Source organism: Halichoeres trimaculatus, unplaced genomic scaffold, assembly GCF_033239565.1.
Source record: "Halichoeres trimaculatus isolate MK-OKI-2021-1 unplaced genomic scaffold, fHalTri1.1 fHalTri1_scaffold_23, whole genome shotgun sequence".
Lineage (NCBI taxonomy): Eukaryota > Metazoa > Chordata > Actinopteri > Labriformes > Labridae > Halichoeres > Halichoeres trimaculatus.
The window spans coordinates 10,798,868-10,813,554 of NW_027437201.1; the positions used below are offsets into that span (position 1 = coordinate 10,798,868).

The following is a 14,687-nucleotide window of genomic DNA, read 5'->3' on the forward strand; positions in this document are numbered from 1 at the left end:
CAATCACACACGGACTACCATTAAAAATCCGGAAGAGGTCGGGTTTGTTTGTTTAACACTGGGCATGCGCGGGGTCTATTCTCGGTCCTGGAAAGTAGCGGTGGAAATGTGGGTGATGTTCTGTACAATTTGGACATTGCTCCCACTCATTTACTGATTAATTATTTGTTTACCACTTCCTGTACGCACTATGCTGTCATAGTGTGGGAAACAAATATTGACCAAATTAAGAACCGGTGCTTTCAAAGTGTAATTTTGTCCTTTTGAAATTCATAAAAGTTTTCTTTTTGAAAAATTAATGAATTGTGTTGTATTTCTAAATACTTAATAGATTAATTTATCTGCATGCCGTCAACATACACCTGAACTCTCTTTTTTGAAGTAGGTCTTAAAATGCAAAATGCATAATAAACAGCCTGGTAGTAAAGTAAACAAATGTGAATTATACAATTTTTGAAGAGATTAACACACTTAACTAAGTAAATCATACCTAGTAAGTTTATGGGCCCTGTTGACCTAAAGAATAAAGTTTGTTTCATAGAATATAGAGTGGCTACAAACCTCATCATCATTGGTGGTTCAACTCCTGGCCTGGACAATTAGCTGCATGTCTTCCCCCACTCTCTACTCCTTAAAGTCAACAAGACATGAAATATATTTACAGAAAATGGAAACATGAGGCATATGTGTATATTTTTATTGATTCAGAAAATATACACAAATATCATAGTAATAAAGTTGAAGCATGGTAAAGAAATGTACAAGACATCAGACCACTCATTCCTGACATCCATCCTTCCTGATAGGCCTGAGGTCAAAACACTCCTTCATGCATTCACAAGAACCTTTCTGTCATTGCCTGCCACAGTGGAAATGAAAAACAAACACATGTGGCTGACTCCAAAGGTAACCGGTAAAAGTTTCTGCTCTACTTTTGCCCCTGGGTTATCAGGAAGTAAACAGTACTCTTCTCTCCAGCTCCATCTTTAAACAATATTTCACATTCTGGCAATAGGTATCTACACATTTTTACACTTTTTTATAAAAGAAGAAAAAGCAAAAGTAAAAGACAAAAATCAAAAATGTAACACCAGACTTGCTCTTCATCAAGATCCTGTCACTTTCTCAAGAACTTTCACACCTGGAGTTACAAGCTGGACTATAGGGCTTTTTCATATCATACAATCTACATGGCTCTCCCTATTGTTTAATCACAAACATAAAGCAGTCTTTCTCCTCTTTTTATATCCAATGAGCTGTCAGCTTCTCTAGGTAAGAGGGTTACAACTGTGCTGAAGAGTCAAAAGGATTTTTGACTAATGATGGAGAATTCCTGACAACTTTTCCTCCTCTGTCCGTCCCTTTTCTTTGACTCTCTAAAGCAAAGCTAAAGGCAAAACGAACACGTAAGACGATAACACACAGACACTGACATTTATTGACAAAAAGCAGCCTCGCTCCCATCCACAGATAAACTGCAGACTTTCACATTCATCTCTGATCCTCTCCTTAGTCTTTCTTCAAGCATTCCTCTGACTCATCTATTACAAGCCTGTATACACTTTGTGTTTGTCTCCACTGTTGTTTACATATTTATTTATTTTTTTTATTCAAGAACACCATAAGCAGCAGATGTAGATCTCAAACGTTAGCAGTTGATAGTTGATATTTTTTCTTTAAATTGAACCACAGGTGTAAACGACAGAAAAACTGAAACTGAGTCCTTTTTGTGCACTTTGACGTTTTTTTTGCAAGTGGAACCTCTGAGTCGATAGGCGGGTGGCTATGAATGAAGAAAGGGCGGGGTCTGTGTGTTGTTTCACCCACTTTTTACCTCCGGCTGCTCCCCAAGAAGTAGTTCAAACCAGTTTGAGCCCAGAGTTTGTTTGTCCTGGTGGTTTTTCTAACATCTCTTTAGTTTCTGGTCACCAGTGTTCACACAGCATACTGACAGACACACGATGGCCTCCATCCTTGCTTCAAGGGTCTGCTCCTGCTCCTCCTGTCCTCCTTCACACATTCATGTTTTTCATTCATCCGTTTGAAAAGTAAGGGGTATTTTATACCCTGCAGCTGCTGAAACACAGGGAAAAAAATGAAAAAGAGAAGCGTCACTTTGTGAGTCAATCTGTGGATGTAATATAGAAAATTGTCACTTCATTCTTCTCTTAGTACTGGTTTCCAATAGACAGCCAAACGTCTTCAGAAAAATCACATTAATGGAGAAAAAACTGTACCACAGAGTTTCACTCTTGTAGCCCAATCAAATCACACATTCATTAGCTGATTATCCAAAAATGTACATAGTAATTTGCAAGATTCAAGGCTTTCCCATAACAAACAACAGTTTCTGGAATAATTATCTAAGTTTGTTTGATGGGGTTTGTTGATTTGTTGAAAAATATGTAACACATCTAGATCTTTCCTTTACATTGAGGATGTTACCATGCAGAACTGTATTTTTTTTACATGGCTCATTGTTAAATCCACTGTACCCTTGGCACTGACAGCTTTAGCCAATTTCTTTCCAATATGTGTGTTCTTTTTAATTAGTACTTTATTTAAAACTAGGGAAATTTAACTCTCAAGTTTTACCACTCAGTTCTATAATCATTTTTAAAATTTCTGTGCAAAAATCAAGAACATGTTTTGTCACTGCATATTAAAGTTTTTGTTAGGAGATTTTTTAAACACCTTCAGAAACAGAAACTAAAATTAAATAAGCTGTCTCTTGCGCTTTTCTGTATCATAGTGTTTTTTTTGTATTGTACAAGAAAAAAATATAACATTAAGAGTTGTTGTCTCTTACGACCTAAGGAAGTAAAAACAAGACCACCAATGTGTAAAATAACTCCTTCATCAATTTTTTTAAGTCTACAATCACTGGAGAGGGGTAGGTGTCACATTGATACAACTTTTCTCATTCCACAGCACATGCTATGGATGAGTAGTATATTTGGCTCTATAGGGAGCAGGGTGAGATTTTTTCTGAACAATTACACAAAATTAGTAAATCCTGCTTTGTCAGCAGGGGACACCAGGATTGGAGCCAACCAAAAGTCTTAAAGGAGCATTAAGACTGCAAAGGAAGAAGTAAGAAAACCCAATAAGGAATATTACACCTAAATAAAGCTCAGTAATAAAATGCTTGACAGTAAAAAAAAAAAACCTTTAGCACAAATATTGGATGTTTTACCTCCTTTGCCATCTTAAACAGGGTGTATTGCCATATCTTTGACACATAGGTGTGATTTTTGTGTAGTTGGTGTTTTTTTTTGGTGAAATAGGAAACCTTTCTTTATCTGACTCAATCTGAGGGAGTGGTGCAGGTTGCAGGTTTCGGGGGTTCTCAGGAACAAAAGCCCAGGAAAGCTGCTGAAGCATCCTGTGTGAGGTGTGAGTGAGTGCCTTTAGTTGTGTCCATGTGTGTGACATGTCCATACCTGCCACTGACCTGCAGGCCAGCCAGGAGGAGCTCACTTTGCCAGGTGTTCAAACGGCACACTGACCTGAGAGAAGAGAAAGAAGAGAAGTCTGAAGAACATCAAAGAAAGAAGACAAAGCCCAGGAGATAACCTGTGCTTAAACTCTCTTCGTCTAGCTTTGTCATATGTGGAAATATGTCCTGTCTGTGGGCTCAACACAATGTGGTGACTACTACATCAGACTTCTGGATACTAAAGCTCAAACCCAAAACACACTCATTTCATTAAGTGGTTCATCTTTTCTGCGGAGCGTCTGCATCTCTGTGGTTTTAAGTGTTCAATTGTTGGACTGCTGATGTAAAGACTCAGCACAAAGAGTCTGGATATTCCAAACGGCTGCAGTCATTACTGAAAACGTGATTCCCAATAAGTGACGAAGCACTGGAGAGAGTCCAATTACAAATTAAAAAGCCGCTTTAGGACATGGGGAGCCTGCCGTGGTGGATTAGTCTTCTCTGTGCTTATATCATGTCAGACTTAAACCAAACTGTGAAATAACTCTTCACATTAAAATCTTGTTGGTGGTAATTACAAGTGGATAATGTTTGAATATCTCCCCAGCACCAATAATGTCAAGTTAACATCATGAATAATGAATGTGAATCACTATCAAGGGCAGATATCCCGTGTAATGAGAAACTTCTGATTCATTATGTTCACAAAAAAAGCAATTATTGCTCCGCAAAAAGAGAGAAGTGATGCTCAGCTCCTGCAGCTCATGGTTCATTTTGTAAAGTAACAGAATAAAGAGTTTAAAGAAACTTTTTGTCTATTCTACCTGCTACCAGTTCAGCGAATGGTTTTCTTTTAGATAGACTAACATTACACAAAGTGATGAGAAAAAAACAACCTACTGTATGCAGTTTCTCCTGATCCGACCTCACATGCTAGTGGAAGTGACAGTCTTCACGGGTGCGCTATAATACTGTGCTGTTCATTTATGAATGAATCATTCTTGCTCTGCATTGCCAGGGATCCCAACTTGCTATGAGAAGCAGATCTTGCCATAAACAATGAATGTAAACACGTTTTCTGACAATTTGCCTCACAGTAAGACTGTCCTGTAGCATAGCTGTGTTTTGAGTCAAGTGCTAAAGCTAATTCTCATAACACTACAAAAAGTTAAAGTTTTTATATCCAGTTTAGTAAAAAAAAAAAGTCTTATCGGGCTTACTTTGAGTCACATTCACCTGAAAAATCCATAAAGAAATGTTTTATTTCAAGACCTTAAAACATTAAAATGACACCTGAATTGTTTGTAAAAAGTAAAAAAAGAAAAAAATTACCATGGGTTCCGGATAAATTTCGTATTTAAGTTCCCTCCATTAAAAATAATCCCTGACCTTCTCATTGAAAGATGTGACTACCACCAGTTGCTGAAATAATCATTAAACAACTCTCAATAGGCAGTAGAAATCTAAGCTCAACTGTGGGTGAATGTTAGGATTTTGTGTTTATTTTTTTTCAAAGTAACTTTATTCAAAAGGAAGTAACACATTTTCCACAAAAGGAGTGTAAAGCCGCTTATTTACACCATGGATGTGGCAGGAGACTATTTGACCTGTGGAGCGTTGAGGTGTGTGTGCATGATTTGGGAATAAGATAACTTCTTTTTGCTTTGTTGGCACACATTAAGTGAGTGTAAAAATTGTGTGATCCTTTTGAAAAGGCAATCTCTTTGTACTTAGATATAAAATATGAATATGTTGCTAGGCGCCACCGTGTTGGCTATGGCTACTTTTTGCAGCAGCTCTCTCTTCTTTGTTTGTTTCTTGTAATTTTTTTCATCTCTTTTTCATAAACTTTGTTTTTGAAGTGGATCATTACTTTGTTTGGCTCATTTGTTGGTCATGGACACCAAACTTTTTGTGGCTTCAGCGATATTTTTACAACTTTTTCTCCTGTGTTTGTCTGGAGATCCTACATGTAACCGTGGTTGCATTGTTTACATGTGAACTCAGTTGTTAGTGGCCTGTAGCATATCAATGCTAACTGGTGTAAGGCCTGATGTCTTTCCACAAAGTGAGGAGAAGGAGGTGAGGACGACGTGCTGGTTCTCAGGTGTGAGCTAAGAAGTGAAGACATCGACCTGTCCTTCCATCCATAGTTATTGGGACCGTAAGATCTATCTCCAATAAGATGGAAGAGCTAGCTGTGCTAACCCAGCAATAGAGGGGATACCAGAGGGCAGAGTAGCATCATGCTATTCACAGACATGGCTAACGGAGCTAACATCAGACACCAACGCCACATTGGAAGAGCTTCACCTGCTGTGAGCAGACAGGATCCAGGAGACAGAGACTGAACAGACTTCTGAAGAAGCTCAGTCCTGGACCCTGTGGAGGTGGAGACTGGCTGAACTGGAGACTGATGGACAAGCTGTCATCATCTATTTTCTTATGGACTTTTTTGCACTTTCCTACTTTTGTTTTCTTGATTGGTGCTGTGACTTCAATTTTGTTGTACTTGTTACAATGACAATAAAATTCTATTCTATTTTATTCTATTCTATTCTAAGAAAGGTCTGCCTCTAATACAGGCCTTCTGCAATAAATGCAAACAGAGGCTCTGGTTTACTGGAGGACTTGACGTGACCTGTATGCTACCACTGCAAGAATGTCAAGGGGCTCTCCAAAAGTCAAAAGAGCTTCTTGTGTATGTTTAGCAACCATAAACGCCTGGGCATTAATAGTTTAACATCTATCAAGAATAATAGGAAATTAAATTAAAAGAGAATTTTTTTATCTAATCATGCTGCGATGATATCATTTAGATCATGATTCCATGAGAGTCATGAATGTCTGTGCTAAGTTTCAGCCTGATAAATCTTAAATGACCACCGGGCAATGCAAAACAGTCATTCACAAATTCTTTCCACTGGCAGCTTTAAAATGTCACCACACTCCCTGAGAACAGGGCGGGTGATTGAATCGTGCCATTTCTGATGACAAGCCATGTTTGACCCATTTTGCTTGCAGAGTGGATAATAGATCTACCTGTGATGCAGTGATGCGCGACTGGTCGAGGCGTGCAGTGAGGTCAGAGGAGGACACGTTAGCAGGGGCCCCGCGGTGAAGCCTCATGGCCACCTTCCTCTCACGCTCAGCCCGCTCTGCTCTCCCCGCCTGAGGGGAGCGGTTACCTGCACACATATTGAAAATACACCAGAGATGAAAGCAGCTGTAGCTGACGTTGACTTCCAAATGTTTGCTCGTAGAGAGAGAAATCCTGACCTGACTGTTGGACCCCACGTGTGGCCGGGTTTGAAGGAGTAGCATCAGCCTCGTTCCGGACTCTGTTGGCTCCTGAAGGGTTTGGACCAGGGGGCAAAGCTCGGCCCCCTGCTCCTCTTTGGCCTCCTCCTGCCCGCTCCTCCCCATCTTTGCCCTCCCTCCTCTCCCTCTCTCCATCTTCTGTGGTCCTGCTGGCACCCTGAAACACAGACGAGAAAAAGGAGAAAAGAGCTGATGAAACAAAGTTTATAGCCTCTAAGAAGGAGCTGGATTGAAAAGCATATCCCAGTGTTCTGCTCTCTACAACTGTTACACACTTATATAACCACAGCATAATAACTGTTATTGTTACAATGACAGTTATGAAACTCACAAACTTCAGCATGTTCCAGTCAAAGACATAGTCGTAGGAGAAGCCCTGTCTGTGGAAAAGGTTCCTGAAGAGCTGCCTCAGGTATGAGTAGTCTGGTTTGTCATCGAACCGCAGTGAGCGGCACAAATTCAGGTAGGTGGAGAACTCAGCTAGGAAATACAAAAAGGGGAGGAAGGTGGATTTAAGTGTTAATCATTCCAGACTGAATTATTTAACTTTTTTCTGTAAATTTGTGTTAATTGTCATTACTCTTCTTGACTCACAGGGATACCCCTTGCAGAGCACCTCAATGGGGGTGGACATTTTCTTTTCGCTGATGCGTTCATACTTCTGCCTCTTGGTGGCAGCCTTGAGCCCCTGCCAGGGCAGAGAGCCCAGGTTGAAGTACATGAGGACGTAGCCCAGAGACTCCAGGTCATCTCGTCTTGATTGCTCTGCGGGGAGAAAAAACGAGGGCAAGAAAAGAGATGGTAAAGAAAGAAAAGGCACAGAAAGGAGGCTTCAGGTCAATAATCATGCATATTTCAACATATCCCACTGACACTCTGCTGTGAGCACACACACGATCCACTCATGTTCACGCTCCCACAGGTTTCTAGGCCAACCTCGGTGGGTGCACACTCTTACCGATGCCCAGATGGGTGTTGATGGAGGCGTAGCGAGCTGTGCCGGTGAGGTTCTTGTTCTCACGGTACGGGATGTGCTGGTGTGTTCGGGCGTCGCGGTATTTCTTGGCCAGGCCAAAGTCGATGATGTAGACCAGATTGCCCTTCTTTCCGAGCCCCATCAGGAAGTTGTCGGGCTTCACGTCCCGGTGGATGAAGTTCTTGGAGTGAATGTATTCAATCCTGCTGATCTGGAGTGCAGAGATAAGAAAACTGGTCAAGAGTTAGACTTCTAGGGGTTGTTTCAAACCAGCAATCTGTGGAAGTCAACTTACAAGGACCAGCTTGACCTGACCTGACCTGACCTGGCTAATGGAAAAAAAGGTGACCACACTAAATTTCTGACTTGAAATGTGTACTACAAAAATGAAACACTGTAACTCAATGAAACATAAAATTTAAGACTCTCAGGGGACAGTTTTCAAAAATAATTTCTGAAAATGGAGGAGGGGTGGACAGTTTTACTTTTGCTCTGTGTGGTGTCAAAGCTATACAAACTCTGATCCAATAATACCCATAACAAAATTTCACCAGATCACTATGACTTGTAAAAGGCTGGACTCCTGCTTATCACCATGTGCATCTCTGAGGTGCTTCCTTAACCTTTTTGGAGGTTGTGTATTAATATCTTTGATTTTAGACATCAAAAATGGTTTTTAAAAAAGCCAAAACAAACACAATTTTACAAACAGAAAATGTTTAAAGGGTCATACTGTTTGAGAATGGGTGTGTCTTGCATTGAAACACTGCCCTTAATCTGCAACTACAATATCTCAACTGTACTAGTGTCCTTGAATGCACCACAGGGCTGAGTGTAAAGCTGAATAACTGACTTTCAATTTTTTTACGATAAATAGTGTCATATTTTATCAAAGTGATCCTCGCTGACTATGTATTAAAAAACAAAGAGGTCAATGTCCTCCAGTAATGGCGTCAGAAAACTGTAGCAATGATTAAGAATCCAAAACTCCTCTGAGGATTTTTGATCTGAATCTGAAACAGACTAAAATCACAAGTGAGTCCTCACTATGACACACAAAAGCAAAAAAGACCACAGGCAGATGAGACCAGGTAAATCCTGTTTCTGACCCTTTCTAGGGCGAATATGACATATCAGAATGAGAACACAACCTACACGTTTATATGAGATGATCAACAAAGAGATAAAGGGCGGCATTTTGTCCACAAGGGGATTTAACTGTTTTCACTTGTGTGGTTGATCCTTCAGTATCCATCTAAAACATACATGGGGTACAAAATGTTAACGGCCTGGTACTATGTTCACATAGAGTTTTAAATTTACCAGAAAGTGGGCTTTACATCCCAAAAAGTTATATTCCCAAGTAAAATAAGAGTGTAGTCGTAGTGCTGAGCCATAACCCTGTCAGACTGTCTGCTTACATACTGTATAGAGGTCTAGTTAAAATCTTGGTGATTGCATCTTTAAGAGAGCAAGCACAGAGGAGAGGAGAGATGGTAAAGGGAGACCAGAGAAAGTTGTTAGAAAAAGAGGTCAAAGTGCGGTGAGAAAATGGGACAAAAAGAACAAATGTGCCAGTTGTAGACTTAAGAATGACATATGAGGGATTAAAGAGACTCATAAAAGACACCACAGACCGACCTCTGCGACAAGGATTAGGACGGCCGTCTTGCCGAGCTTCCATGTCCTAGATTGGAATTGACTTTTACAGAGGAGCTGAATGTTGGAAGATAGTGAGGGGATAAGACTCATCTTGAGCCAGAAAACAAGCTTCTGAGGTTTAGATGAGAATTATTCTCTGATTTCGAGTGATCCATTTAGCTTCAGTCTAAAAATAGATACATCCGTTTAGTGAGATATGCGTGACTTCTTGGCTTGAGATTGACGTCAGCGCAAACAAAGGTTCAAGTTTTAATGATATTCCAGCAAATGATTTGAATCAGATTAATTTCATGTATGTGTATAAAACTGCTCTGTTGTATCTTGAACGAATGAGTTCTCTGTGAACTCAAATAAAAAGATAACATATGAATCTAATGTTGTGTGTTGAGTGAGGATCATCAGTCCGCCTCACCATCTGGTCAGCCAGCAGCAGGACTGTTTTCAGGCTGAACTTGCGGGAGCAGAAGTTGAACAGGTCTTCCAGACTTGGGCCCAGCAGCTCCATCACCATGACATTGTAGTCACCTTCTGCTCCACACCACTTTATAGATGGTATCCCCACTGTTGGAGGGCAATTCAGAAAATAGGACATATAAAAATAAAGAGGTTAGGAAAAGGTAAACACACTCTGTAGTTTAAAAATCCATCATATATTTCTGACCCACTTATGATTTTACATCACACATGTTTGCACTACTGTTTCTAAATCTATTATTTAGACTTTACATAACTTTTGGCATTACACTAACTACTCTCTGCTTTAAGCTGACAACTTCAACCATGTTCCCATATCTTAAAATCTTCTTTCAAAGTATTTGTCCATAAATTTTTGCTTCCTTTCTCAGCCAGGTGCCACCTCTTGTCATTTCTCCAGAAGCTTAATTTAAGCTAACCATTTCAACCATGCTTCCAGTGCTTGAAGCTCAAAGTTTAAACTATTGATCCATTTTTTTCCGGCTAATAAACCATAAACTTGTTCTTGTTGTTTAACTTCATCCCTATAACTTTAAGTACAATATTAAACAATCTTACCTTAATTTTAAGTCTTTTTCTGAAACACCTCTACCCTGATGTTAACTCAGTATTCAACAAAAAATCTATTCAGTCTCATAATTCACAATTTATTACCAGTATAGCATGCTTATTTTATTTTTCCCATGAGGCCTATAAATGCTTCACAGATGAGGTGTTCTATTTTTATTATTTTACTCATAATTACACCATTACTGTATAGTAAAACAAAATCAATATCTGTGTATTGATATATCATTTGATATTAGTTTGCATCATAAAAAATGAAAATCAGTGGATTCAGTGATGATACTGTTTACCTATTGTTTGCCACTAAGGCCATTCTTTTTCTAATGACTATTTTCCATCTTCCTTTCTGTATCCATCCCTCAAAGGAAAATAAACCTTGTCATATCTCATCTTGTCTGAAATGATATTTGAAATTCCAATGTGTCTAAAAATCTAAGACAGCTGTTTAAAAACTAGAAAAGATGACAGACTACACATCAGAGCTCGAGCACTGAAAATACTTCATCTCAACTCAAAAGCTGCTTAGTTGCAGTAAAGATGCCTTTCCTTGTCCCTCAATGACCCTCAGTGCACCTTAAATGACTCACAATGCCCACTTGTATCCAAAGATTTCTATGCACGGTCCAGTCACGTAAATAAAAAATCTTTGCTGAATTCCTCAGCATCCCTGACTCCTGCCCCCTTTCTTGCAATGCTTTCAAACGACTCAAAAAAATGTTGGGTACATCTTACCTCCACCCTGCATCATCTTGTAAAATTTGCTCTCAATGTGGAGCTGTGGATGTTTGGTCTTCACACATTCCAGTTTGATCGCTACCTCCTCTCCTGTGGCGATGTTTGAACCTGGAGAGATGAATGTCAGAGATACAGTTCTAACTTCACAAACACTTCTAATGGATTCATTATAAAAATAATGCAACATTACATTTTTATGCTGATGACACCATTGTGTACGGCTGTGCTGCATCTCTTTTACACGCTGTTCAACATTTGTTGAGTACCCAAAGTCCTTCAAAATACACTGCACAAACTGAAGCTTGTCTTGAATGCAGATTAGACTGAGCTTATGTTTTTAACCAGATCAAAGACCAGGTCAGAAAATGTTCCTGCGCTGATGACTGTTGATAGAAAGGAGATTGCGGCTATACACTGTAAACAATACCTTGGCATATTGATTGATGACTCCTTAAAGTTTAAATCACATGTACTGTGTCTTGGGAAAAAGCTGAGTATAAAACCGGGTTTTTATTTCAGAAACAGGATGTATTAATGTAAAAAAAAGCGGCTTGTTGCAGCAACCTTTTTACCTGTTTTAGATTATGGAGACATTTTGAATCTGCATGCCTCTGCACAGTGTCTCCATATGGTCAATACTGCCTACCATGCCTCCTTGAGGTTCATAACTAACTGTAAACGTCTGACTCACCATTGTGAGTTGTACTCTCAGGTTGGATGGCCTGCTTTGGTGACTTAGAGGCTCACACACTGGTACACCTTCATCTATGAAGCAGTTCTTGGTCTGCTTCCTCACTTTTTATGTGTTTTTATCATGCAGAAAAGTACTGGACAGCACTCTCTGTGTTCTCAGGACCTCTTCATACTCTCAGTCCCTAACACTTAGACAGAAATTGAAAAAGGAGGTCTTTGGTACTCTGCGCTCCCAGCTTGGAATTGATTGCAGAATGACTCAAAGCTCAAGGAGCTGGTGTCCTTAAATAATTTTAAATCTAAAATGAAAGATGTAGGGGCAGACTCTATTGATGTTGATGTTTTAGCTTGGCTGTTTAAACAATTGATACCCAGAATGACTCCTAGATTTTAATCCATAATCCTGTGTTTTGTTGACTGTTACTTGTTTTTTTTTGCGTTTTCTGTCTATAACTTGGTGTTTTTGCTGCTGACTGTCTTGGACAGGTCTTTCTTGAAAATGAGGTTTTTAATCCCAGTTGCACCAACCTGGTTATTGAAAGGTTAAATAAAATAAAGGTTAATTTAAAAAAAGTTATATCTTCTACTGCAACTCTAAAAAGTGAACCTTGTGTGCTTTATGAACTTTGTGGGAATACTATTAACCAGAAACACAACATGAAGAGGCAAAGTCAGGCTCTCACCGAGGTAAATGTCTCCAAAGGATCCGCTCCCTATCTTCCTCCCAAGGCGGTACTTGTTCCCCACCCTCAACTCCATGGCTCCTGAGCTCTTAAACTCACTGTAGGGGTAAATACACACACACACATACACAGATACACACACAAGCTGTCATCAATCACAGGTGATCGATTGAGTAAAGGTACAGTGGTGCAAAGCCGCATAGTTTAAATTCAAAGCTATGAGCCCTGAGGCAGCTGTATCATGGAAGAAAATGAAAGTGGAAGCCTGGGAAGAACTGACAGGAGACATGAGAAAAAATGAGAAGTGCAAATTACAATGCCTCAACAATGACGTACTGCAGCCTGCATGAAATCACTGGGACCAGGAAGGAAAATGTTGCTCACTTCCCCATTCAGCAGCTCTATGTCACCAAACCCACAGTGGAATCAGGACATTTCATCACAACTCACACAGCCGCCGTGCTGCAAGGAGGCTTGATTTGTTGAGTTACAGTTACACCTCAGTAAGACGTGATAATAAACTCTGGGCTCTCTGAGGACCACTATGTAGGCCAATGAAGTGTTTATAAAGTGCATGGGGGAAAAGTGTGAGCACAGAAGAACAGAGCATTGAGTTGTATAACATGATTTATTCAGGGCTGCAGGGGAGAGCTGGATCAGCATCTCACACACTCTTCCCAAAGCACTTCAAGGGAGTCTGGTCCTGTGTACAAGAGATTTGCATAAACTCCAAATTCCTGACTGGAGTCCCCTGGTAAAATTCGAATGAGTCATGTTTTCCTCACCCAAGCTTAATGATATAAGGACTCAGAGCGGGAACAGAGTGACGGCTCTTTCTGCCAGAGGTTAGGCTTTACAAGCCGGTTTGACATTGCACTAAACACTGACTGAGCTAAATTTTTAGGCTTGGCTGCATCATAGACCTACATACACCCCTTTACATCCACTGTGCAGTAAAAACAAAGCAGAGCAAGCTGCTGCTGCACATTACCACAGCCTTTACATCAGGTCTATCCAGCTCCTCTCCTCTTTAAGCTTCCTATGAGCTCCTACACTGTCAGTGTTACAAAACTGGGACCCACTGATGCTGCAAAGGACTGCAAAAACAGGCGTGATGTTACATTTTCAGAGAGAATACTCCATGCAGCTGCCCTAGATGCCAAGAGAATAAATGGCGAAGCTGCTGAATGCAAAGACCATCCATCACAGATCATCAAACGTGGTGTAATTCCCATAACCGCACCCTCTATGTACAGGTAGGACCTCTGAACAAGCGCACCCCCCGCCCAAACACGACTCTATTTGGGCTCCATTTGTCTAACCTAAACCACCTCACACACACACCATCATGCACACACACATACACGCCTCCAGACACCTTGACTAGCCGACATACAGCCCCCACCCCCTCCTCCTCACCGGGTTATGTCAGGCTCCGTGGTCGCCCGCTGGCTCTGTCTCACTCAGGACCCTGGACAGCGACGCACCGACGCGGCTTCGGACGGCTCATAACCTCGGAGATCTGTGACCCGAGTCCCCCCCACCCTTCACTCACGAAAAACGACCCCCTTAAACTCAACAAATCCGAGCCGCCGCCAGTCCACCGAGTCTGGGAACAGCCTACTGTCACGACTTTAGGGGAAAAATCGCCAAAATCAGACACAGAGGTCCTCCTTCTCTTTCCTCCGTGGCCGCGGTTCCCTGTCTCTCCCCCACACAACTCCCCACCCAGCCTCTCTCAGTTTACACCATTGACAATATCAATGATGTCATCCACAGACTGGAAGAGATGCCCGGATTGTCTTAAAGCCGCCGCGCAGCAGCTTCTGCTACTGCTGCTGCTGCTTTTTGCAGGCATGAATGAAGCATCGCAAATGCACCATAACCCCCTTTACTTCATCTGTGTGCACAAATTTAACACTTTTAAATTTCCTCTTGAGAAGTTATTCAACATGATTTAAGCAAGGACATTAGTCCTTTTTCATTCTGCTGTAGGATACAGGCTATGTACGGATTTATCTTAAAAGTTGCTCCCCCTCTGGTGAAAGTTGTGCACTTTTTTGTTTATTAAACAGAACTAGCCAATTTCATAAAAATGTTGCTGACAAGCCCCACTGCATATTGTCATATCAGGGTT

The 14,687-nt window shown here is 40.7% G+C and overlaps 1 protein-coding gene across 4 annotated transcripts; it reads right to left on the reverse strand.

The window, feature by feature from the left end:
- Positions 1 to 727: 727 nt before the first annotated feature.
- Positions 728 to 14,270, reverse strand: csnk1e (casein kinase 1, epsilon). 4 transcript variants are annotated; one of them, XM_074663634.1, is made up of 11 exons: positions 13,970 to 14,270; positions 12,551 to 12,648; positions 11,172 to 11,282; positions 9,811 to 9,959; positions 7,719 to 7,947; positions 7,355 to 7,525; positions 7,092 to 7,240; positions 6,719 to 6,917; positions 6,482 to 6,627; positions 3,455 to 3,509; positions 728 to 2,073 (listed from the first exon to the last, which is right to left on the reverse strand). In XM_074663634.1, the coding sequence occupies exons 2-10, from the start codon at positions 12,624 to 12,626 to the stop codon at positions 3,477 to 3,479; spliced, it is 1,263 nt and encodes a 420-aa protein (XP_074519735.1). In that variant the 5' UTR covers positions 12,627 to 12,648; positions 13,970 to 14,270; the 3' UTR covers positions 728 to 2,073; positions 3,455 to 3,476. The 4 variants fall into 4 exon arrangements, with proteins under 4 accessions (XP_074519735.1, XP_074519734.1, XP_074519733.1 ...); XM_074663633.1 differs by having other exon boundaries at positions 728 to 2,076; XM_074663632.1 differs by having other exon boundaries at positions 3,444 to 3,509.
- Positions 14,271 to 14,687: the final 417 nt, after the last annotated feature.

Bases quoted from the DNA above. Each gene is read 5' to 3' on its own strand.
- csnk1e (XM_074663634.1), bottom strand. From the start codon at position 12,626: ATGGAGTTGAGGGTGGGGAACAAGTACCGCCTTGGGAGGAAGATAGGG. The intron at 7,526-7,718 runs GTAAGAGTGTGC...TTCTCCCCGCAG, and splicing joins CAACACCCATCTGGGCATCG to AGCAATCAAGACGAGATGAC. The intron at 6,918-7,091 runs GTGAGTTTCATA...TCTGTGTTTCAG, and splicing joins ACTGGAACATGCTGAAGTTT to GGTGCCAGCAGGACCACAGA.